Source organism: Polypterus senegalus, chromosome 18, assembly GCF_016835505.1.
Source record: "Polypterus senegalus isolate Bchr_013 chromosome 18, ASM1683550v1, whole genome shotgun sequence".
Taxonomy (NCBI): Eukaryota; Metazoa; Chordata; class Cladistia; order Polypteriformes; family Polypteridae; genus Polypterus; species Polypterus senegalus.
This window is the reverse complement of record NC_053171.1, coordinates 36,960,145-36,983,629: the sequence shown is the minus strand read 5'-3', so window position 1 is coordinate 36,983,629 and position 23,485 is coordinate 36,960,145. Positions and strand designations below refer to the sequence as shown.

At 35.3% G+C, this 23,485-nt stretch overlaps 1 protein-coding gene across 1 annotated transcript in view; it reads right to left on the bottom strand.

Annotated features, from left to right (window-relative positions):
* The window catches only part of LOC120518447 (TOG array regulator of axonemal microtubules protein 1), a 116,038-nt gene that overhangs the window by 10,174 nt on the left and 82,379 nt on the right, over positions 1–23,485 (bottom strand). Inside the window, exons 10-19 of the mRNA XM_039741234.1 lie at positions 20,917–21,092; positions 18,505–18,667; positions 16,357–16,482; positions 16,025–16,178; positions 12,133–12,238; positions 9,151–9,386; positions 4,509–4,667; positions 4,279–4,405; positions 2,084–2,202; positions 1,616–1,796 (exon numbers count right to left, since the gene is read on the bottom strand). Of these exons, the coding sequence (XP_039597168.1) occupies positions 1,616–1,796; positions 2,084–2,202; positions 4,279–4,405; positions 4,509–4,667; positions 9,151–9,386; positions 12,133–12,238; positions 16,025–16,178; positions 16,357–16,482; positions 18,505–18,667; positions 20,917–21,092 (1,547 nt within the window). The remainder of the gene's footprint in view (positions 1–1,615; positions 1,797–2,083; positions 2,203–4,278; positions 4,406–4,508; positions 4,668–9,150; positions 9,387–12,132; positions 12,239–16,024; positions 16,179–16,356; positions 16,483–18,504; positions 18,668–20,916; positions 21,093–23,485) is intronic.

Sequence of the window (23,485 nt, the reverse complement as noted above, 5' to 3'; positions counted from 1 at the left end):
TGTATTTATATAAAAAAGTTGGAGGAAAATGAATCAGTGGACTTCAGCACAATAGACAATATGTGGTAGTAGGTGGAAGCTGATTTTTATGAAGAGTTTAGATGCACAAAACTGATGAGCACTTATTTTAAAGAACACATGGTTACAATTTCTTCCAAGGGTGTCTGGACCAAATATGGGCACAGAAACTGAAAGTACTTATAATCAAATTAGAAAGATTAGCAGGATGTTGATTCAATATTATTACATTTCCGTTAATGGTAGAAAACATTCCAAGTTAAATATATTAAAATTATATATTATAATGCAATACATTTGAAGAAGAACATGGAATCATGCATATATTATACAGCCATTGTATATATAGTGGGAGGCACGGTGGCGCAGTGGTAGTGCTGCTGCCTTGCAGTAAGGAGACCTGGGTTCGCTTCCCAGGTCTTCCCTGCGTGGAGTTTGCATGTTCTCCCCATGTCTGCGTGGGTTTCCTCCAGGTACTCCGGTTTCCTCCCACAGTCCAAAGACATGCAGGTTAGGTGCACTGGTGATCCAAAATTGTCCCTAGTGTGTGCTCCGTGTGTGGCTAGCGCCCTGCCCAGGATTTGTTCCTGCCCTGCGCCCTGTGCCAACTGGGATTGGCTCCAGCACACCCCTGTGACCCTGTGTTAGGATATACAGTAACAGGTTGGATAATGACTGACTGACTGTATATATAGTGACTGAAATGTTTTGCATAAATAAGGTTAACCTGAAGATCTCTTACAGGATCACAGAAAGCTGTATACAGAAAAAAAACAGTCTGATGCATTTAAACAAGTCTTGATATTTGAAATTAGTGGTTTATAACTGCAGAGGAAACTACTGGCAAACAGACCCTTTTGTAGATACAATTTGCATAATTTGTTTTAATGGTGATTGAGACAAAACAAGATCAGAGGTCTGAAGATCTATGGATATTTTCCTGTAGTTCTTTCTCTCTAAGTAATGTTGCAGTTCATTTCTGGGTTAATTTTGGCAAGATGTTAATCTCATTCATTATTCTTTTTCTTTACTATTCCTACAATTTGATCAGTTTAGGATTATGCCTATACTAATGTTTTGGTAGAGTCTGGGTACTCTAATATTGGTTTTCTAATCATTTCTATACTGTGTCCACCTTCTGAACCCACTTTCTCAATAAAAGTGTAAAGGGAATCATGTCCAAATTTTGCAGCATTCATTTTTAATCAGAGCATAACAGACATCATATCGCTACATAGTAAAAACTTTAGACCAATAATAATAGCCATAGTTTGTGAGATGCAGGTATAGACATGGCTCAACATATTTTTTTCTGCTGGGAATGCTAGCATTATTTTTTCATGCAAACTGCATGATTTTATATGGCAAAAAAACAAGGCATTTGTGTCTTTGATCACCCCAATTCAACCTGTATATAAGTAATAACAACATTAAAATATGAATAAATTACTGTCAACAGTATGCAAGGATTCCAAAACAAAATAATGCCAGTGAATACTTTTTTTAGAATTGTAATTATCTTTAAATTGTAAATGGTCTTTATTAAACTAAGGACCCTGACCATGCCAGAAAGAAACCTCAAGATTTAACTGCTTACCGGGAATATATTTGAAATAATAAGATCCGGATTACGTTCACAATCTGCTAAAAGCTGTTCAATTCCTTTTGTTCTGTCTCTGAAGTCTTTAGCATTCAATAGGCCTGTCAGCTGCTTGACAAATTCAGTGTTTTCTACAAGATTCCTAGGAGATGGTTTCCACACTGACTCTCCAATGTCTCTGACATGAGGAAATTTTGGCAAAAATGTTTAGCATACATGCATACTTAGTATTTTTAAATATTTTTGTGATTATATTTTTTTGCTTCACAATACAATTACATAAATAAATTTTCCTGGAACAGTGCAATGTTTAACAATTTAATAAATAAAAGCATTAAAACTTTCAACTTGTGAAAAAATGAAAGTGAAAACTGTTATGAAAAGTATAAAAAAATATTTTTAAAATATAGTTTTATTTTGCAAAACCACAATAATATAAAATAATGCTTCAAATTTGACAATTACCTTCCTGAAAGGTTGAGTGGCTCTCGAGAACTAGAGGAGGCTCGGATGGAGCCACCACTGCCAAGGTGGGAACGTCGTCCTTTGGCAGATGAGGCATCCAATGGCATTTCTCCTAAACCCTGAAAGGACCAGGAAACTTGTCACTAGACTATTATACTGCACAATGGAAAAAAAAGCTGGGTTTGAAATTTGGAATGCACAATTCTTTTAATAAAAACCACTGGAAACTTCATAAGGAGGATTAGCAAAAGTAGTCTTCATAAAATATGATTATTCACTTTTGAAGCCTGCTTATTATAATATTGATTAAAACAGGTCATAAGACAAGTAACCAGTCCTTTACATTTCTGACACTTATTCATAAAATATAAAATTAGACCAGCATGTAACCTTTGTTAGTTTACCTTAGGTGGGCAATGAATGAAAGGCTTATAAAAATATACAAAAGAAATCCAACTTACACATTCTTTTTATCTTATATTCTAAAATACATAATCAGCCCAGAGAATGATGTGGTTACAACTCTATTATATATCACATTTTAAATTTCAAATATACAATTTATTATTCAATACTGAATTAAGTAATTCTGATACACTCTGTTGTTAGCGCCCACTCCTGTTATTTTATATAACCATTAAGACTGGCAGTCATTTGGTTTAGTTGCTTAATAATGCATGCAGATAGTGTGTATTGTACTCGTAAATAAGCACTCTTATCTGATACATCTGTTACAGTCTCAACCTTTAAACCTGGAGATGACAATGCAACATGCATTTCATCATTTTCTCCACCGCTTGCACTCTGAGTTGAGCTACCTGTGTTCTGTAATTGCTAGTTAGAATAATTAAAGGTGTATTAATAGCCATGGGCATACAAGAAACAACACCTGCCAAATGATTGTGATTGTACACTTCCTGGGCAACCAAGGGTAACATGCTTTCAAAAACCTATGACCTGAGGTTGGAAAGTCGGCTGTTGTTGAACTTCAGCTTTTTCTTGATTTGCTATGGCCCAATACTTCTCCAGATTTTGTTGTTGTTCTGGATGTCTTATGATTAAACGCATATGGGTCAGTTGGATGGCATATATAATATAGAAAAGTCTCATCTGATTTATCTGTTTGTAGCCTTCTCTTTTTAGGAATATAGCAGTTAAATTAAATGCTCATTAAATTTAAAGAGGCCTTTCATCTAATATGTCTGGTAGAATACATTTTTGCATCTATACTTCACATCAAGCTGAGGTTTGGCACTCAAATTACACCTTTTAATTCAAGCTATTCCAGATTACTTCTATATATAGCCCAGTATTGAAACCAGAGAAAAATGCTATTGGGCACAGTGTGCAAGGACAAGACTAAGCCAGTCAGTGAGAGAGAGAAAAGTGGTACATAAGAGTAAAGAATGCAAAGAATGGCTTTCCTAATGCTTAAGGTGAAGGAGCTGCCATTGCCCACATGCTTAGTTTATATTAAAAGGAAATATAAAATGGAAATTGATATGTGAGCTATCTGTTGCCTAGTAATGGACTGCAACAAGTAGCTTTAACATAACAACTACTTCTTAAAGTATATTGTGAATAATATGAATATACAGTATCACATATGTATCAACTATTAAAAAAGAAATCCTTCAATCATGTTTGGGAATCTACCAATAGTCAAATTAAAAAAAATGAAAAATAACTTTTAAATAAACAACTACAATTTTAAGACCAATTTTTACGTTTTTAAGACTAATAACAAAACTTAAGAAAAAAACACAAGGCATTTAGATAACGTAAGCATTATATGACACTTAAAGGAACTAGCAGAGCCAGGACATTTATTGGATCATAAAAAAAAAGGTGAAAGAATTAAAAAAAAAATAAAGTACACAAACAAATATGGTTTCTCTAGAAATTTACATGAAAAATAAGTAATCTCTTAAAAGGCGCCTACTCTGCACCAGGTCACAAACTTTATTTATGAGTCTGTCCCTAACATTGCATTTCCCCTGTTTGTTCCTTTTGACAATCAATTTAAAATCATTTAAGTGATTACAAAAAATCAGTTTATAAATTGACCATTACATATATAAGGGTAAAACCAGTAAAATTCAAGTAAATACAAGGACAAGCTATATGAAAACCAACATGATAAATTAACACCTCTATGGTCTTCTATACAATTCATCAAATTACAAACAACATACCTTTAGCCGAAGGTTGCCTACAGCTTCTTTAATGTATGGAAGATCTTTTGGCTGCAAATATTTTTCAAGCATTTTCTCAAAGTCTTGGTGTGACATCATAACAAAAAGCATTCTCCTTCCATGGAATCTAACAACAACGTGAAAGTTATTTATTACTGATGAAGTTTTTATATCTGCACTCAATATGATGCTATAAATAAGATCTAGTAAATAATTCCTTTATTATGTACCTGGTTTCCTGAGAGCTATCCTGGGCAAATTTTGCAACAGCTGGTAAAAGCTTGTCTGTTATGTCTTTGATGCCAGACAGGAGGCGTCCTGGTCCCATCTTCTCCACAACATCAGCCAAGTGTTGGGCTGCACATTTCCTAACAACTGCATTCAAGTGACTTGGAAAAAAAAAGAGAAAAAACAAGCAACACCAGTTAGAAAATGTATGCATGCTATAATATTAAGTTACATTCGGGGGCTTAGTTAACTGTTTTGAAAGTCTGAGAGAAGTTTAATATTTGTTTGAGTCGTATTCAAAAAGAACAGCTATAACAGAAGGCCAATGCATGCATTAGTACACTAAATTAAAGACATGCTTTTCACCTGCACTTTTACTGTGTCATAATGTTAAAAATGTAGCCTAAATAGGCTTGTGGTAGCTTAATAGCTGTGATAGACAGCTGATTCCACTTCAAGTGATATAAAAGGGCAGTGATTTATGTGCTATTATTACTGGTTAGTTGTGGAGGGTCAATGACTAATTGCAGCTCAAATTTCTTAATAATTTTTAAAAGATGTACCCAATAATATTAAATGTCAAGGTAAAGTTGTACGCTGCTTTGGACCATGAATGGAAAGCAGGTCTAGAACCTCACTAATAAAATATAGTGTCACAGAAATAATGAATTGTTAGAATTTGCAGATAATACAACCGTGAAGCTGTTTTTGATATAAAAATTTGTTCTGTGCTTACAGAGCAAAGCTTACATAATTCCTTTCCTCTTACATTCATTTTCTCGTTTTTCTTTTACAGTTAAATAACCTCACGCAGCAGGAGAAGTCAGCTAGTGTACCAGCAGCTTGCATGCACACTTCACACACTTCACCTGGGCGTTGGATTGGAGATCCATTTTGCAGACAGAAGGGGCATCCAAATGAGCAAGAGGGGAAAATATACTAAATGCATAAGTTGAAGTGACCTCTCAAAAAGTAAAAATGAAGCAGAAGACTAATCCAAATTGAAGTCATAAAGAATAGATCTCTGTTTTATGATAGATGAGATCATACATTTGGCAATGTTTTTCATTGGTAAATTTTGAAATTTTAAAACTCTGTGGATGGGATATCTCAATATAATTGATTTGTAAGTGTGCTAATTTTCAACAAAATTGTTCCACTAAGAGCCATATTGTTTCATGTGATTAACAAGATTAACAGACAGAGATGGAAATTGCATTGTATTCAAAATCACACAAGAAAAAGTCACTCAAAACTCTGTTCCCATGTCTCTTTAACATTTACTGTAAGGCTTAAGCTTACTTGCAACGTTCCTTCAAATACTTCATGCTTATGAAACTTTGCTGCATTAAAGGTTGTATAGAAATATTAAAAACAGACCTTTACATGTCTCAAGTGTATAGATTAAAAGTGCCCAAAAATGTCAAGAGTGGACTTATCTTGATATTATGTTTAGAAGTAAAAATAAAATGTACAAAATATTGAAAGCCACTTTGGATGTCAAAAGGTTTATGAGCTGGCACATAAGAGGCTGAAAGGAGGAAAAGATGGTACATATCCTCAGCTTTTTAATGAAAAATCATTAGAAAACATTCACAATAATATTCCATTCAGATCATGCACTGATTGTAAACCTTTTGGACATTTGCACAAAGATGTAATAATTACAACATTCTCATCATCCAAGATTTTCGTCTTCCAAGTGAGTGATGAGCAAGATATATGGATGTATCATATTAAACTGTTGTTATAATTTACCTATACATTAATAATGCAAATTGTAACTCTTCACTTTTGAAGCATGCTCATGCTTTGCACCAGCATCTTAAGGATCAAACTCGGAACAGTCACATTTGCTTAATCTTCTTATATAATAAGCTACCGTGGCTGTTCATTTGTCTGTCCGAGATTTTAAATCACCAGTAGCTCGCAAACTGTGAACTACTGACCTGAAATTTGATACAAATATACAACATGACATATACTATCCGCTTTCGAGGTAATGATTGACCTCCAAGGTTATTCCTCTTTTTATTTTTATTTTATTTTATTGTAGAATCAACTCTCGGTAGCGGCCAGCAGGGCGGCCGTGCAGCGCATGTCTACGGGTGCCGTTCTCATCCCTATACCTCTTCATATCTTAGGTCTTCAATCGGCCTCAAAAATGATTTAAGTGGCATCTTAAGTGAAAAATTAAGGAAAATGTACTAAGTAATTGCAACACAATCTCTGACTTAATCACTTTTAACACAAAAGAGGCAGACGATAGAAAAGAAGAGCTGCTCATGAAGCAGCAAGCACATCAACCTCTGCGCAAATGAATGCTAAACGTACATAGAAAGATTATGAAAACTATGAAGGCTCAAGTCAAGTGTATTCACTGTACGTTATTGGTATATGATAAATGGAGGAAAAAAAAACCAAACAGGAATTACATAAAAGTTAAATGTTCTATTAAAATGTTCTTAAAGGCTTGCTTTTGACAAAAAGCATTCTGTTTTTTCCATACTTCTTAAAAATTACATTATGAAATAAAACCTAAAAAGAATACCAACAATGTGAATATTAAAATGTGTTGAGTTTTTTATTATGATATAATACATCAGAATACATTTATATTTTGTAAGAGTACTTTGGCAACCTAAACATAAATATTCAGTATATACAGTAATTTTCGTACAAACAATTAAAAAAAATCCTCTAATGCAAGGTTTTACCTTAAACCTTTTTTTGCAACAGCAGTTCCTATTAATTATTCTGAGATGTTTTAAGAATATGTTCTGAGCCTGCTGACAATTTAGCAGGTTGATAATGTGATTCTGTTTTGTATAAAGTGCATGTTTATTATGAATCTACTCTCTCTCTCTCCAGGTAGAAAAAACCTAATCAGTTTATAATAAACCAGACATGTGCATTCAAAGCTGTGTTTAATATGGTTTTGTTTGAAATGGTACGAACAAGGAATGTCCTTCAAATTAGTAATTCTCCTATTATGATGTCAAAATTAGCCATTATTATTACAATCAAAGAACTATGGGTAGAGTGATTGCTGAACAGATGACTTTACAGTAAAAAGAAATAGTTAAAGACTGAGATATACAACTCTTCACTTCACCTATCTGTCACACACTATTCCTGCAATGAAATTCTTATTTTCATGTCTCTTTCAAACAATATTAGTATAATGCATATAAAATAGACTAAGGAATCTATGTTGATAATAATAAGAAATAAACTCATAGAAAGTGTATAACACACTATACACTAAATGTAACTCTAGACAGTGTATACATTCATGCAGTGGTTAGTATGAGTGGCTGCCAGGTAGCCTTATGACCTCTTGATATAAAAATGGACACCGAATTTAGAAGTGCAAGCTCTGATGGTTGTAAGTTGTTTACTGTAACAGAGGAGGTAAAGTATGACTGCGTGGGACTGTGGTGTTAAGGGTCCACAGCTTGGGTTGGTTTGTTTTAGTGGGATTGTTTTAGTGCTTTTATTGGTTTTAGTGCAGTGTAGAGTGGCCGAGCTGTGGACCTGAGCTCCAGTTGCATTGGGTTCGGGAGGTCTCCAGTCTCGAGCGTGTGATGTAGGAGGGCAGCTGCAGAGAGCGTCTTGCCTGCTGCTAAGCCCATACGGGATAAGCAGGTGAGACGCATACAGAAAATAGGCACCGGATTTTGTTAGTGTTTTAAGACTGCTTCCATAAGAAGATTTAACCTCACGTTTTAAAGGATTGTGGTTTTTCTATTGATTTTTAACCTCCACGTGTTCATTTAATGGATTATGTATTTATTTATTGAAGATCTGCACTATTTATGAACGCTGTTTTTGTTTTGTTGATTTTTAATAAAAGCACTGTTACACTTTCTACCTTCCCCTTGCTCAGTAATCTGCCTCCATTGACTAGCTCACTCGGTTTCATTATCGACGGTGTGGGGTTCGAGTGCTTCCAATAACAAAGGGAGTGTGGAGCCTGAACCCACATCGTCACAGGGACAGCCAAGGTTTTTAACAATACTCTGTCTTTGTGTGTGTATGCGTGTGTATCTAGGCAGGAGCCAAGTTATCAGACAGTGGGCTTGGGGAGCGGTCATGGTTGATGTATCAAATACTAGTTTGAGGTTTAGCATTAGTATTTACACACATGCTACAAGTCAATATTTTTTCCTTGCAGATAAATAAATATGAACAAAATGATTTTCCTTGGAAATGAATGGTGGAGGGTTTACTATTATTCATTTCTAGTAATAAACTTTTGAGATTAATCACTCATGATTACAAATGCATTAAAAGTGAGGGAAGATTTACTCTTCATATTAACAGGATAAAATTACTTTGTGGGAAGACTAGGCAAGACAAACTAAAAAAAGTAAAAAAAAGAAATTAAAACAATCTATTTTATTGCGGAATTATTTTCTTCATGCCAGATTATAAAGGAGGTTAAAGCAAATAGTGTTTTTTTTATTAAGGTTGAAATGTATTTTTATGTTAAAGATAATCACAAGAAACATCTGTAAATATAGCTTTTACTCACAATAATCTAGTGCTAAATAATCTACTTTCTCCACAACAAAAAGTGCAACCCTAGTAAGTGTACCCACACTACTAGCATTTTAGGACATACTTAATAATTTCTCCTACCTGCCTCCTCCAGTTACCAACGCAGAGAGCGCTCTGGCAAGTGTAACACTGTTGACCATGGTGTCCAGGGTTTTGTCTACATCTTCTCGTATAAAAGTATTAGATTCCCCAGCTTTGTGCAGGAGAACTTTCACACTATTGTCAAGCTCTTGGTCCATGCCTTTCTTGAGGTTTGCAAACATGTCCCCCAAGCAAACTACAGCTGCCCGAGAAACACCAGAACGTAGATTCTTAACCTAAAAAATATTTCAATAAAAATGTTATCTAAAAACAGGAAAGGAAAAACAAAACAACAGCACAACAGAGAATGTTTTTAAGTAATTATAGAGCATCATGTGAAATCTCTGGAAGGTATAGAACAAGACTAGTTTTGTGGGGGCCTGTAGAAGTTGACTTGGGTAATCACAACCGATCTCAACTATAAAGATGGGTCCTCCACATTAACTTACGTAGAATTGAAGAATGTGAAAAAAAACACAAATAGCATGAGAGCTAATTAAGAGGTTATAAGAAAAAGAACATTAATTTTATTTTAATTTTTTTCATTTTTATTACTATTTAATTTAATATTGTTTCTTTGTATCAGTATACTGCTGCTGGATTATGTGAATTTCCCCTTGGGATTAATAAAGTATCTATCTATCTATCTATCTAACAGCATTTTCTTAGAATTAAGATGCTATTGACAAGCTAAATTTTATAAATCAGTAATAGGTGCATATTCTTTGAGTACTCAATCAAAATCAAAAAAAGTCTGTGAAAAAAGGTCACAACTCAAACACTGACAACCATGATGAACAAAATTATACCAATTATCAACCAAATGGTTAGGCCACTGATTGCAAAGTGTCCACTACAAGTATTAGTTCAACTGCTATTTACCCATTCCCTGAAGTATAGCCCGGCGCACAATGACAAGAGAGCCCATATGTAAAAGCAACATTTTAGTCATGCTGAAGAAATGAGTCAACTAATAACCATCTCTCCACTAGATTTAATTTACATGCTAACAAAAACAAGCTCAAACACTGTTCCTGCAGCAAAGCCAACAGCCACAGGATGTGACCAAAATGTATAAGGAGAATAGCATTTGGACAAAGAAAGACAAAGGAATGTCCTTCTCTGTAAGGGTCTACTGAATAAAACACACTTCAGACAGCCTAACCTAACACTCAAAAAGAAGGTTTCCAGCTTTTTCAAGCCCAAAATTGGGGATAAGTTTTAAATGTCCCAAAAACTTAATAAGAGGAACACTGATAAACCTCTGGTTCAAGACTAAACCAAACAAAGGTCATTATACTTAATGATGTATTCAAAAGTAATTAAAAAACAATTCCAAAAACAGGCTGAAGCAAGATATAGATTTTACCTGAAAAAGCAAACCTAACAGCAAACAAACCTAATGCAGACACAAAACAGTAGGCTACCTGAGAAAGCCAAAGCCAGTAAATCCAAACACAAAAGAAATAAAACTCAAAATAAAGAATTCCAAGCCAATAATGCAGTAGCTGAAGTGAGAACACCCCGGCTGCACAATTAGGTGGCCCTGCCTCCTCGGGCTCTACATCCAAGTGACAGGGTTGTTAACAATAGCAAAGCAAACTAGTAAAATTAAACATTAATAAACACAATAAAAAAAACACTGGCTGGACCATGACACAGTGTGTGGAAAGAGGCAATTATGCGAGCACAGGCATTGTGTAAAGGAAATCAATGCTGCTGTCAAATCACAGGGCATAGCAATAAAGAGTGACTAGGGCACTTTGTACCAAATTTCAAGATAGTTTTCTCTGTTTGGAATTTCAGCACAGACAAAAACGATCTACATCATCAGCAGTTAATATTTTTTTTTTACAAAGTAACCAATAAATGCATGTGCGGTAAACTCCGTTTTTGAAATTCTCAAGATTCAAGATTCTTTATTTGTCACATGCATAGTTATACAGGACAACACGCAGTGAATTCATCCTGATCCGCTTATCAAAAACTGTGCAATGTTAGAAGAATATCAGTTAGATTAACAAAGTCATAGACTGAAAGATAACAGTATAGTAGAACATAATAAATAAGTAAAATTATGTGAATAAAGTAGAATTAAATGTTAAGGTGCAATAGTGCAGTGATTATTGTGCAAAACCAAAGTTAGACAGGGACATAGTTAAATGAGGCAGTTTGTTTGCGCTACTGCGATCTTTATTTTTTTATACTTCTAATTTTCCTACTTTCATATCCTTTAATTTTCTCCACATGGGTATCGCGCCAATGGTTTTCAATTTTTTTTTTTTTTTGAGCCTTTCGAATTGCACTGCTTTCAAAATCTCTAACCTGCTCTGCATGTGTTTAGCGCCAACGTTTGTGAACGTCTTTATGAAGTTCTACTTTGTCTTTTATACTTTGTCTTTTAATTCTGAGCCAGATTGGACATGCTTTTTATTCCAATTCCACTTGTTCCGGGCTGATAATTACTTTCCTTATTTTCTGAATTTGCACCTAGATTATTCTTTTTTGCTCTTTTTTATCTCCAACGCTTTTCATTCTCTTTTCTCCGCGCTGCTTTCTTCTTTGCTTAGTCATCCACATTTCATTTATAACGTATTGTCCTTATACGCTTTATATGCACTGAGAGCCCTGGATCTGTGTGTGCTCAAATCCTTTAGACGACTGAGTGTTTTGCTGCCTCTTGGCTTATTTGATATTGACTGTAAGTAGGGCGTGTCTTGCAAGAATCTCATGTTTCACGTCATCGCAACATGGTCCTGGGTCAATTTCTTGGCACAAAGTCTCATGTTGAAGGTCCCTGCAAGACGCTCTGTGGCCAATCTCTTTCATCTCACAGTTTCTTTTAAATGTCTTCCATGATCTTACGCCCTTGTGTTTCTCTCCAGGATTTTTTTTTATAACAGACAGATAATTAGCATTTAGGGCTTTTGAAGGGGTACAGGGCAGAAAAGCATATTTAACATAATGTACGAAAAAAACTACCTCCTTAATTACAGCCAGTACTGCCTCGTGAACCTTTGTCATCAACACATCTGAATGAAAGGCTGACAGACTTCTCAGAAAATTCAGACCTTCAATCTTCTTTTCCCTGACAGAAAAAAAAGTTAAATAAGCAATTCAGTAGTTATTGGCCCCGACTATAATAAGGTGTCATATGTATCCATGCACTCATGCATTATTTGAACCTGCTTTATCTAGTACAGTGTCATTGGTAGCTGTAACTCATCCAAGCACAAACATGTATAATGCAGAAACAGCTCTGAATATGACAATGATAGGCAGACATAGACCCAATGGCCATCTTACTCGTTAATCTAATAGGAGGAAGGTCCACATTTACCTTCAGAACAGCCTGAATTCAAAAAAGATTCTGGAAATATTCATTAGGAATCTTGGTCCACGATAACTCAACAGCATCATGCAGTCCCTGCAGATTTTTCAGTCCGTCATTCATGCTGTGAACCTCCCATTCTAATACTTGCCCCAGCAAGTATTTTGTCTATTGGATTAAGATCTGGGGACTTTAAAAGCCTTTGGAGTAAACTGAAGTCACTGTCATATTTGTGGAACCAACTTCAGATGATGCGTGCTTTGTGATACACCAAATTATCATGCTGGAAGTATCCATTTGAAAAAGATTAGACTGTGACCATAAAAAATACACAAAATCAGTAACAATGTGTAGGTACACTTCACTATTCAAATGATGTGTCTCAAGAAAACATTTTACACCCATGAATGATTACACTATGCCCAAGATGAACCATTGACACAAGGCAGGCTACATCTATGGAGGTTAGGAGGACGTGCTGATACAGCGCATTGCCCAACCCACCACACGACAAACCAACTCAGGATCCAGATTAGGACCGATTGCAGCCATGCAATGGGTGACAATGTTTAAACTACATTCTGTCTCTAAAATGTGCATGTTGTGAACTGAGATTAGTCAGACTAGACATGCACTTTCCAATTTTTAATCTTCTAGTGGTAATAATCACATGATGAAGAGGAACCAGGAGTTGCCTTCTACTGTTTTCAGCATACTAGTTTTTGAAAAGTGTTGTTATTTGAGTATTTGCAGCTTTTCTTTTAGCTGCTACTCACTGATGATTCTTCTTTATCATACCATACTCTGTAGTACTAGGGTGTTATACTGTGTTAGCCATTATGGATGTAATGAGAAATTAATCAAAATGACATATTTTATTGGCTAACTAGAAAGATGACAATATGCAAGCTTTCAATGCAACTTATGCCCCTTCTTCAGGTAAGATTTAATTTTGCTTGACTATACTATACTCTGTAAACATTTGGACTGTTGCACATGGAAATCCCAGAAGGGCAGCTATTACTGAGATACAAAATTCACCATATCTACCACCAATAACCATATCAAGATCAACATCACTGACACACCTTATCAGTTGTAATTCTTAGTTGAACAACAAAACTAAACCTCTTTGCCATATCTGCATGCTAGATACATTGAGGCACATTGTTTGTACTAGGTGGCTTTTGGCAGTAACCAAAGGTATACCTATTAAAATGGCCACAGAGAGTATTTTATAATTATCCTGAGAGATCTATTTAAAAATTCAACCATGTGTGCAAAAAGGCATATATAGAACAACTTTCCAACTAACTGAAGCCCATTCACTCCTTTAAACATATCTTATTAGCTAATAGTTATTCCAATGTTAAATTACATGACTTGGTAGGTTTTGTTCAGATTCACACAGGCTCTTAGTGTGATGAATGCTTTCTGTATTCCATCTAAAATGCTTTTCCACTTGATGAATTCTGCGGGATTATTTGCACTGACATTTGGATCAGGTTACCATGTAGCCATCTTTGTTCAAGAATAAATCCTCAGGCCAAGGATACAAATGGGTGGTTTCCTATGTGAAGCTACAAGTGCTGCTGTGTTTTTCTGCATGATTAACAGAACTGCACATAATACTCCAGATGTTTACTAGTGCATCAGGTTAAGATCATAATGAATCATATGTTACTATACATCCAGCAGTTTTTACAATATACCCTTTTGTCAATTAACATAGTTTGAATGATGACAAGGCAATGCAGACACCTAAATCCTTTTTAGAAGCTGCTTTCTGCAGATCATCACTGTCCATCTTATATGTTATCATGCATACCCATATGAGGACCTCCTCATGGACTTGAGGTACATGATCGTCCTCCAAAGCTGGACAGGGCGCTGTTGCTGACCTTCTTTTCTCCTTCTCGCCCCACAGCTCCGATAATCTGCCCATTGAGGGTACTTAACTGCGCCCTTTCCCAGATCCATCAGGATAAGAAGACTAGCTGCCCAGGGAGGAGTTGACATTCAACTCAGGAGCACTTCGCGAGATGGACCTCCCGATTGTCTATTGAAAATCCACATGCTACATGGAATTATCCTTGATAGCGTTGGATCCGCCTGCATTTCTGTTGCCCTTTACTGAACGTTTTAATTGTTGGAAACTGTTACTGAACAAGACTACCTGGTTGATGTCTCAACTATTCCTCCGTTGTAAATTATTGAAGTGTTGTGTTTTGACCGTATGGACCATTTAACACTTGTCATACCTATTTTCCCAAGGTACTTTATCCATGTCTACCTACAAAATCAACATGCATTACAATTGCGAATACATTTTTTTTCAGTTGATGTGCAAGAATATAAAGTAAATTGCATATAAATTAAATTGCACATATTCAAACAGTAAGTAGAGGTTACTGTTACTGAACTGGCAACCTTTTGTGTTCTCTAGATGATCCTCCAGACTAGAAGTATTTATTAATATACGGAAAATAAAAGTTTCTGTTTATACATTACATAAAAGTTAATGTTTTTAAAATAATTTGCATGTGACCCTGAATTGCAATAACCAGGTGCAAAAAACTAAAAATATGGAAGCAAATATACACACTTTCTACAACATTTTACATTAGGACTAAATTGATTTTTTATCCAACAATCATTGTGCATTAGTTTCAGTTTCATCCGTTTGCCAACATTTTAATTAGGTAACATTGGCTATGTGTGATTGATCATATTTTTTTCCCCTAAAATTTACCAGGACAGTTTGCTAAAAACAACAGTTGAATTTGATTTAAAAATTCTCAAAACAACATCTTCATCGGTTGGACTGATACCCTGTCCACGGATGTGCCTTATCTTGCAACCTGTACTACCAGGGCAGGCTTCTGGCCACCTATAACCCTAACTTGGATTTAATGGATTTGAGAATGTTGCATGTTATTCATTAGTACTCTTTAAAATAGCTGCTTTTACTGTTTCTTGTCTTTGTATGATTAATATACATATTTACATTATTTAGTAATGAATGCCATCTTGGTTTCACTATTAGTGTACATTTTGTATGATTTTTTTAACCAAGAATTGAGGACAGGCTACTATGGCCCATGCTTACTGAAGTTCTAAATTTAGAGGTTATATTCTTCTTTGAATTTTTTTTTTCTGCCAGAACCCACGTAAACTGATTCATAAACTGACCTAGCATTTTTTTCAGCATTATGCTTGTTGAAAAGATATTTATTAGTTTGACTAATTTTAGCAAAATAATCATATATGGTTTCTTCCAATAACTTAAAATGATAAATTATATTATTTTTGAAACAATGTAAAGATTTCTTCACAAAAAACAACATGGTTTTTACAGATGGTAGTAATAAAAAATTAGAAGCTGTGGCTATCTTTACATCCTACAGACATAGTATGCTAATAGGAAGACAATTATGAGTCCGAACAACAGAAATGAGATCAATTAAGGGAATGAGGCAGTTTTGTTTAAAAAAAAAAAACTTCCTGCCATTGAGGACATTAGAATTTAATTATGAATTTTACCAGTCATCATCAGCCAATAGCCTAAATGCTTCTGCAAGTGCCAGGTCAGGCTTGGAGAAGGGCCTCAGTTCAGAAGAGTCAATAATCTCTGAACTACTTGGGACAGAAGGAGCTCTCTCTTTCCGTTGAGGCTGTGATCCAGCAGAGATGTCACCTGGACACAAATGCAATGAAGGATATAATTTAACCTGCTGCATTTTGCTTAAAACATTTTTTCTTTATTCTTTAAACCAATTTAAATGTTTTGAGACCTTTAATGAAACAAAAAATAAAACAGCAAATCACAGTTTTATTATTAAACTTGTGTGGCATATACTAAATAAGTATATCACCTGCATTGGAGGAGTGAGTCTTTCGGATGCTGGATGTTCGTTTCAATGGAGGTGAACTAAGTGGAAGCTCAGCAGACTGAGATTCTGTCCTAGGTTTCAGAAGGACATCTCCATTTACAGCCAATCCTGTGCCAAAAATAATTAAATGCTTACTTCAATAATCTAAATTACTAAAAATTCTCTCTGGACCTCAGAGATAAAAGAAGCCTGCAAAGCAGTTTTGTTCTGCACTTTTCAGTTATCATCAGCCAAAACATTTCTTACACAAGTATAAAAAAAAATCATACTTTGCTGTCGCTACTGATTAATTTTGACTTAAGTCTGATTTACTAATAAACTTTGGAACAAATAGTTTAAAAGCGCAAATTAACACCTGCTGCACATTACTTTTAAATATCAGTGGACATTCAAACATTTTATTTAAGAAAATTATGTTTATTTGGCTGCGGTGGGTTGTCGCCCTGCCCAGGGTTTGTTTCCTGTCTTGCGCCCTGTGTTGGCTGGGATTGGCTCCAGCAGACCCCCCGTGACCCTGTAGTTAGGATATAGCGGGTTGGATAATGGGTGGATGGATGGATGTTTACTTGGGATTCTTGCAATCGGTGTCATTTGTAGCCTACAAGTAATAATTTAAAATTTCATGACATTCACATTTGACACATTGGAACACAAACTATAGATGGTGGACACAGAAAACCCACTCTGCCAGCTTCACTAGAAAATGTTTTTTTGAGGTTTTCTTCAGCAAGCAGATAGGTACAAAAGATTTTGACACAAAAACTGTTTACAGTGAAATGTCTTCCCATGGCCAATAAATTGCCATTAAAATATTTAAGATTTCCAATACATGGCTGCAGACTAGTTAACCTGTATCTAAGCTGAAGGCATATTACAACAGGTGGAGTATTTTGTTAATTTTACTAAAAACCAAACTGTTATAGGTTAAAGCTGGAAAGCAAATTTATATTTGCATTATTTAAGGCAGCCTGTTAATCATAACATTAGTTAGAAATAGTATGAAACATATTACATGAGCAGTATTGAGAAAAATACAGTAGCTGTTGTAACCTGATTTGTGCAGCTGGTAAAGATATGGCTGTGATGAAAGTAAATTATTGTGATGGGCAAGATGATAAGAGGGGCTTTAGCTTTTTCTTTTTTTAATACTTTTTTACTTGTAGCTTGATTTGCTAAAATATAGAATTTTCCTACTTTGTGAAAAATAGAATATTGGCAAAAATATTTGTTCTTCACATATGTATTACATAGATTATTCTAATTTTTTAAACGTTTTTGTCATTCACACTGGTGTTTGTGTAATTTTGAAGCTAAAATGTTTATATATGTACTGCATACATTTATACCACGCAGTTGCTGTATTTTATTCCATTTTTCATTCAGTTTTGACTTTTTCTTGCATGTTTGTGCAAAAATACTATTTGAAAAACAAGCTGTTGTAAATATTAGAATAAGCTGTACCTCATTTGATAGCATCTGGTTTGTATTTACTAGAAAACTGCGACCTAATGATATTAAAAGCTGAGAAGTTTCACATTGCAAACAATTACATTATTTTCAGTAAGACTAATTCTATCAAAATACCCCTCTTAAAAATCCTAAAGTGTGTGACATCCCAATTGTAAATGACTACTAGCTTTATAACCTCTAAAGTGAGTTAAACGCAGCTTTTGGAGTGTCCCTCCTTCTGGGATTATACAGAATCATGTTTTGTTGATTTAAAAGAATTAACTTTTCTACCCTAAGGCTAAATAACAAAAAACAATTATGAGAAATGGTATGGAGATGTATGGTATTTAGTAAATTATAAACTATAGGTTAAAAAAATGTAACTGTGGTACTTGATGCTAAGACCAAAAGTAGTTCTTTGACGCCTATAAAATGCCATACTTCTTAGAATGAAAATGTAGTCTATACAGCTGATGTAAATTTACAACTTAATTATTAATATCATGTGAAATTCCAGGATTCAAACCATAACCATAAAAAAGAAAAACTTTCGGGTTTTCAGTGGAAATACATTTTTATCTGCACAGTAGTATTTGTGGATTTGCTTAAAAGATTATTTTCTCTACAGTTTTATAGAATCTCACTCAGGAAAAGTAAGAAAAGTTTTTTTCTGCTTGGTACCTTCTGGAGGAGGCTTTTCCAGGTCAATGTGCTTCAGTCGCTCCCGCAAATGATCATCATTTTTCTCTCTCTTTTCTACTTGCTCTTTGTAATTCTGTATTTTCTCTTCTTTCCTTTTCTGTCTCATCTTATCCCGAGCTGATTTTGAAATGGCCACTTTCATCTGAAATACAGAAATATAGCATTCTGATTTATGGAGGAAACAAAAAAGATAAAAAACTTAATGCAAGCTGTCAAAAAACACAGACAAAAGTACAGGCTGTTACATATTTAATCTAATTTAAAGGTAAAATGATGACTATTTGAGTGGCAATAAGTGAATATTTATCCGATTCAATTGGGCATAAACTTTACTTTCACTTAATCTGGTATTTATTGACCCGGTGAATGCTGCTTTCTATGCCAGTGTGAAGGGAAATACTTCCATCTCTGTTGTTGCAGTATACCTTAATTAGATATTTAGGAAAGTGTTCTATTTCTAGTGTTCAAAGGAAAGGGTGATTCCTTAAGAGCCATACTGAGTGATCCAAGCTTTTAAAACATGTCCTGAAGGTGGTTGAAAGAAACCTACAGAAAACTTCGAGAATGAGATAAAAATTAGTAAAACAGTTCAGTTTCATGTCTGAAAATGGAGCAACAGATGAGATCTTTTTTTATTTGGTACATGCAGGAAAAGTGTCATGCAAAGGGGAAAATAGCTGCATCATGATGTGACATTTGGCAGGGTGCTGCAAGAGGCTGAAACAAAGACATCAAAAATGTTAGGTGTAGACAAGTGGCTATTGTCTACAGTGGTGTCAATGTATAAGGAAGCATAAAATATTGCCAGGACCAGTGGCAGCTGGTGAAAAAAATGTGGGAGAGGGTGCAGTTTTTTGCGGGACAAACTGAAGCAGCACTCATCTATTATATAGTGCCTTTTATATTTATTTATCTAACAATCTGGTTATTCCACATGCTCTTGCAGTCGTGATCATAGCCCAATGTACATCTTGGCCAGTCTAGTACCAGTCCCATTGGACAAAACCAGGTTAAAATGTATTATAACCTTACCACCATGCTGCCCAATTTGATGCCAGCTTTCCCATCTTTAATGTGCTCCAAAGCTTCAATCTGTGACATCCATAGTCCTCTTTTTCTTCCCTCACCTCTGTAATCTTCTTATAACGTGGACTTCTGTCTGTCCTATAACACATCCATAAATCTAATCCAAATCTTATTCTACCTCTGCTAACAGAGTGCTCAGTCCTTGGCCATTTACACTGTATTCCATAAATCCACATCATACAATCAATAGGCCTCTGATTTTTCTTGTATCCCAGTTTATCATTTACCACACTCACAAAGTCATTCCCACCCTAATTTTATTCTACACTTGCTGCCAGTCTGCCCAGTCCTATGCAAGTCTGCAGGCTTACCTCACCTGGGCACAAATTCACATTGTACAATCCACAGACCCTCATATCTTAAAACACAACTGGCATTTCCAAGGTGACTTGTACTATAGTACACCAACAGGACAAGTCCAACCTAAATCTTATTTTGCTTTTATGGCACTACGGCCATGTGGCGCGAATCCCTAAGGGTTATCCAGCTTACAGGATCCTCACTGTTGATCACCCAAACAGCTAGACCAGTACAAGGGGAGACCCACATAAAACCTGGCTGCAGCAGATGAAAGGTCATTCCCAGTATGGGAAACTGGACAGCGTGTCTGCCTGGGGGGTTGATAACCAGGATCCCGAGCTGTTTCGTCATGTGGTGGGTGCAGAAACGCCTATACCAGTCAATGTGCCCAAACCTGACCTGAGAGTTTTTAAAATTTTTGGGGATTGGGGGTTGTGGCATCCCAGCAACTCACATTACAAACCGCCTCTGGTCAGGACAACTTTGGAGACTTCAGAGTCCTTTGCATTCTGCAGTAATGATGGAGGTGGTGATGAATGAAATGTATTAAGGAATATATACTGATGATTGGTGGGAAAAAGTGAAACAGAATTGAAAGAGAAATAAATACAGGAAAGATAAATGTGATGGTTGAAAGTAAAGGAGCATAAGGAATGGAAAAGTTGGACACATTTGTTTCTTTCAACAGTCAATTTTTTAACAAGTTTTCTCTAATTACTCCAGATTTCTCCTTTGCCCCTTTCAACTGATGTATTATTATTATTAGATTTAGAGACATTTTATTTATATAGCACCTTTCCCATGCTCAAGGCACTTCTGCCCGTTTGTGTATATGCCTGTGATGTAATGGATACCTGTCCAGAACTGGTTACTGCCTTATATTCAATTTTATGGTGCTGGCTACCCATAAAGTAGTTAAAAGATGAATGAAAGGATGGATTAGATTAGATTATATGCACATGTAGAGCATGCCAATCTCAACTTCTGACAAGGACTTTTACTCACCTCCTTTTCTGTGGGATCACTGTTCTCAAAATTTGACAAGCTGATGTGCTGAACAGATTTACCATAGATTCCAGAGAGTGGTTCTGTGTTGGGTTTGTTAATGCAGTTTGTTGTTTCAATAGATGACATGGAAGACTGACTGCCTGTTAGTGAAGAAGTAGGACTTCCAAAGACACCTGTTATACAGCATGGAAAATCCAATTATTTCAGCACAAATACAAACTTTCTAAACTAAGATCAGTATCAGCAAGATAAACACCAGTCAAAGTAATTAGTTGACACAAGGGATCTAGGAAGCCAGTCAAAAATATGACAGCATTCTGATGTTTGCTGAACAAAGTAAACAACCAAATAATTTAAAGATTACATCAGCTACTTTTGCTAACCTGACCATTTTCAGAAAAAAAGTAGTGAACTTACTTACCTTACTCAACACCATTCCTGTCCAACATGTATAATACAAAAGCCTAAAAAATTGAGAGTCTGCCTCTTTGCTTTCCAGCAGTCTAGTACAGTAATGTTTCCCTGATGATTTTCTTTCTTTATGTTGAAATATAAAAAAAAATCCTGAATACCAATGACACCTGCACATCTATTTTCCCAGATATGACCAAAGTAAAAATTTAAATCCTGTTGCAAAAAAATCCTTTTCTCCAAAACAGCATTATAAATGATCATTGTAGATCCTGCATCACTGAACTACTGTGTCTTTAAACATACTACTCTGCTTACATGGCAACAAAAACAGGAAGGGCCATTGCAACAAATGATATGAGGCAGAACAAAAGTAAAGAACATTAACTCTATAATTAGTTGCCATGTTCACACAAAAACAAAACAGGAAGACGCTGAATAAAAGCATAAAAGCATACTAGTATACTGAAGTATAAAGTTTTGTGATACCAAGGGAAGATAAGAGAAATAAATTAAGGAATCGAGCTCTGGTTTCTAAGCCTGTTCACTTCCATGACATAGCAAATTTTCTGGGAATATTTCTAGAATGGGCTAAAAAGTACTAACAAGTGTTCTCTGTAAAGACTCTGTAACCAACTTTTAGAAAATGACAGAATTTAGGTTGAAATTTACAGCCCTCTTGATAAACTGCTAGCATTCTAAATTTATTTACATATACTGTTTACTTCAACATAATATAGATTTTACTAATACTGCTCAATCTTTTAACCTCATGTCATTTGAAAGCAGCTACTTGAAGTGGAAAAATGCCAAACAGGTATCTAAATAACTTACAAAAGTCGTGGCTTTAGACCTTATTCATAAGCAGGAAAACTGGTTCAAGTTGTTGGCGATTGGGCTTAGAATCTAAACATTCTACAAAGCAGTAGAGTGTTGTACCGTGAGTTAGCCATAGATTGATACAGGAGAAAGTAGAGTGAAATAACACCTTTTATTGGTTAAACTAAATACGATTACAAATGCAAGCTTTCGAGGCAGCTAAGGCCCCTTCATCAGGCAAGGTTGCCTGATGAAGGGGTCTTAGCTACCTCGAAAGTGAAATATTCTACAAGTGACTGATAATAGTGACAGTGCACCAACATAGATTGACAACAACACATACCTGTATACTCTATGTACTAATGTACTTACTGTCATGTGAGGAATAATTTTGGGCTTGTTACACTTATTTATGTCATGAGATGAGAAAATGTAATGTTAAAAGCAAGTTATCAAGTGATATGCACTATATCCATCAATGACATCACAGTTGGCAGTGTAACCTTCAGCATTACCGCATCCAGTTAGTCAATCTTGTGAAAGGCCCTTTATAGCAATCATTTCAATAATGCTGTGTATTTTATGTCTTATGAATACAGATGGTGCACGGTACCAATTTGTGCTTAAAATTACCTCTCTAAGGTCACATACTATACCTAATGTGATATGTTCACCTGACAGAGGGACTCACAAAGAAACCCTATCATTGAAACACTAAAATATTTCCTATATGCTCTAAACCAGTCCAAAAAAAAAACCAGACAAGCCTATAAAGTTTACATACTTTCTTCTAGCAAAGAAGCACTTTTGGCTTCATTTGCTCAGCCGATGAGGTGAATTAAAAAGGTCAGTGGCAAGTAAAGTTTAATAAGTAAACAAAACATTTTAAATTATACCTAGTTTTTTTATTCTTTAGAGTTTTAGAATCTTTTTATATTAACAAAACAAAGTTCTTATCAAAATGGTTGGTTTTGGTCATACACAAGTAACACAGGGAGAGATAAATCTATGAGACCCTCAAGGCAAGGAAGTAAACAGATAAAATTTGGAGACCGCAAGGTAAGAAAGAAAATAAACAGAAACCTGACCAAATGCATATGCACTCTGCCAAGTATACAGTGCACTAGCACTCACCAAAGACCCCACATCACCAGCACTAAACATCTGAGCACACTATCTCCCTAACTACTAAAGTCTGGATTCTCAATTCCAAGTTCTAAGCTCCCTAGTCGAAAGTCTCTTTTACACTCCCTCTCAATTGGGGCAATCGGGACAACCCGGAAAATGAACTATGAGGTCAGGAATACTTTCCTAGAATAACTGTGGTACATGTTGA